Genomic DNA, 1642 nt, shown 5'->3' with positions numbered 1-1642 from the left:
ACGATCGAGATTCTTCATATTTTGAGGTTATGCTAACTATGAGGAAGTGTTTCCTAAGGGTAAGAAAAAAAATGGAAATTATGCAGTGCATTGATCGAGCCTGACTCAGGCTGCCTACGTATTCCCAAAGTATGAATCAGATCGTAACGTAGTTCGAATACAAGTGGGAGAAATAGAAGTATGTTAATGACCGAGTCTGACTCAAGTTGCCTACGTATCCAAGTGGAATCAGGTCAGGACGTAGTTCAAATACAAAAGGAAAGTGAAAAATATGAAATGCAATGACCGAACCTGACTTAAGCTGCCTACGAATCTGAATGGAATCAGGTCGTAACGTAGTTAATTACAATAGAAGACTGAAAATATGAAGGAAAAGTAAGAAACATGCAATGCAATGACCGAGCCTGACTCAGGCTGCCTACGTATCCAAGCGAAATCAGGTCAGGACGCAGTTCAAATACAACAGGGGAGAGTGAAAAATACGAAATGCAAGGGACCGAATCTGACAAGGATTGCCTACATATCCCACCGACGGAATTCAGGTCGAGCGTAGTTTTAAATACATGGAAATGATGATTTTGGGTTTTTTAAGAGAGATCGAATCCGTTGTGGGTTGCCTACGTACCCCGCCATGGGAAGTCAGGTCTAGACGTAGTTCTGTTACAATAAAATGCAAAAGTAGAACAAATAAGTACTAATCTTGAAGTCTTCAGATGTAGTATTTCTTGATGGCGTCTGAATTGATTGGCTTTGTGCTCACACTACCGTTCATTTCTGCTAAGATTATCGCTCCTCCAGAGAGTACTCTATGAACTATGTAGGGTCCTTGCCAATTTGGTGAAAATTTCCCTTTGGCTTCTCCTTGGTGAGGAAAGATCTTCTTCAATACTAATTGCCAAGGTGTGAACCGTCGAGGTTTGACTTTCTTGTTGAACGCTTTGGTCATTCTATTTTGATAGAGTTGGCCATGACAAACCGCGTCCATCCTCTTTTCATCGATGAGCATCAATTGTTCATGCCTGCTACGTATCCATTCTGCATCATCCAGACCAACCTCTTGGATAATCCTTAAAGATGGTATTTCCACCTCAACAGGTATTACTGCTTCCGAACCATAAACCAACATATAAGGAGTTGCCCCAGTTGATGTTCTGATCGTGGTGCGATAACCAAGTAAAGCATATGGTAGCTTCTCATGCCATTTCCTGTGACTGTCCACTATTTTCCTTATGATCTTCTTGATATTCTTATTTGCAGCCTTAACTGCTCCATTCATCTATGGCTGGTAAATCGTGGAATTTCGATGAGCAATCTTGAACCTTTCACAAGTTTCCTTCATAAGATCGCTGTTGAGGTTGGCTGCATTGTCTATTATGATTGATTTTGGAATTGCAAACCGACAAACTATATTGTTGCGAACAAAGTGTGCCACTACCTTCTTAGTCACTGCCTTGTATGTCGAAGCTTCGACCCATTTTGTGAAATAATCGATACCCACCAGAATGAAACAATGTCCATTTGATGCAGGAGGCTCTATGGGTCCGATAATGTCCATGCCCCAAGCAACAAATGGCCAAGGGGAACCCATCACATTTAGCTCATTCGGTGGAACTCGTATAAAATCTCAATGCACTTAACACTG

General features: G+C 41.5%; 1 protein-coding gene across 1 annotated transcript; it reads right to left on the bottom strand.

Annotated features, from left to right (window-relative positions):
* Nucleotides 1-709: 709 nt before the first annotated feature.
* Nucleotides 710-1276, bottom strand: LOC125823273 (uncharacterized). The gene has a single exon (XM_049502665.1). The coding sequence runs from the start codon at nucleotides 1274-1276 to the stop codon at nucleotides 710-712; it is 567 nt and encodes a 188-aa protein (XP_049358622.1).
* Between the last annotated feature and the right edge of the window lie 366 nt (nucleotides 1277-1642).

Source organism: Solanum verrucosum, unplaced genomic scaffold (genome assembly GCF_900185275.1).
Source record: "Solanum verrucosum unplaced genomic scaffold, falcon-dt-bn FXZP01000214.1, whole genome shotgun sequence".
NCBI lineage: Eukaryota > Viridiplantae > Streptophyta > Magnoliopsida > Solanales > Solanaceae > Solanum > Solanum verrucosum.
The sequence above is the reverse complement of the archived record's forward strand: the minus strand, read 5'-3'. Positions and strand labels throughout refer to the sequence as shown.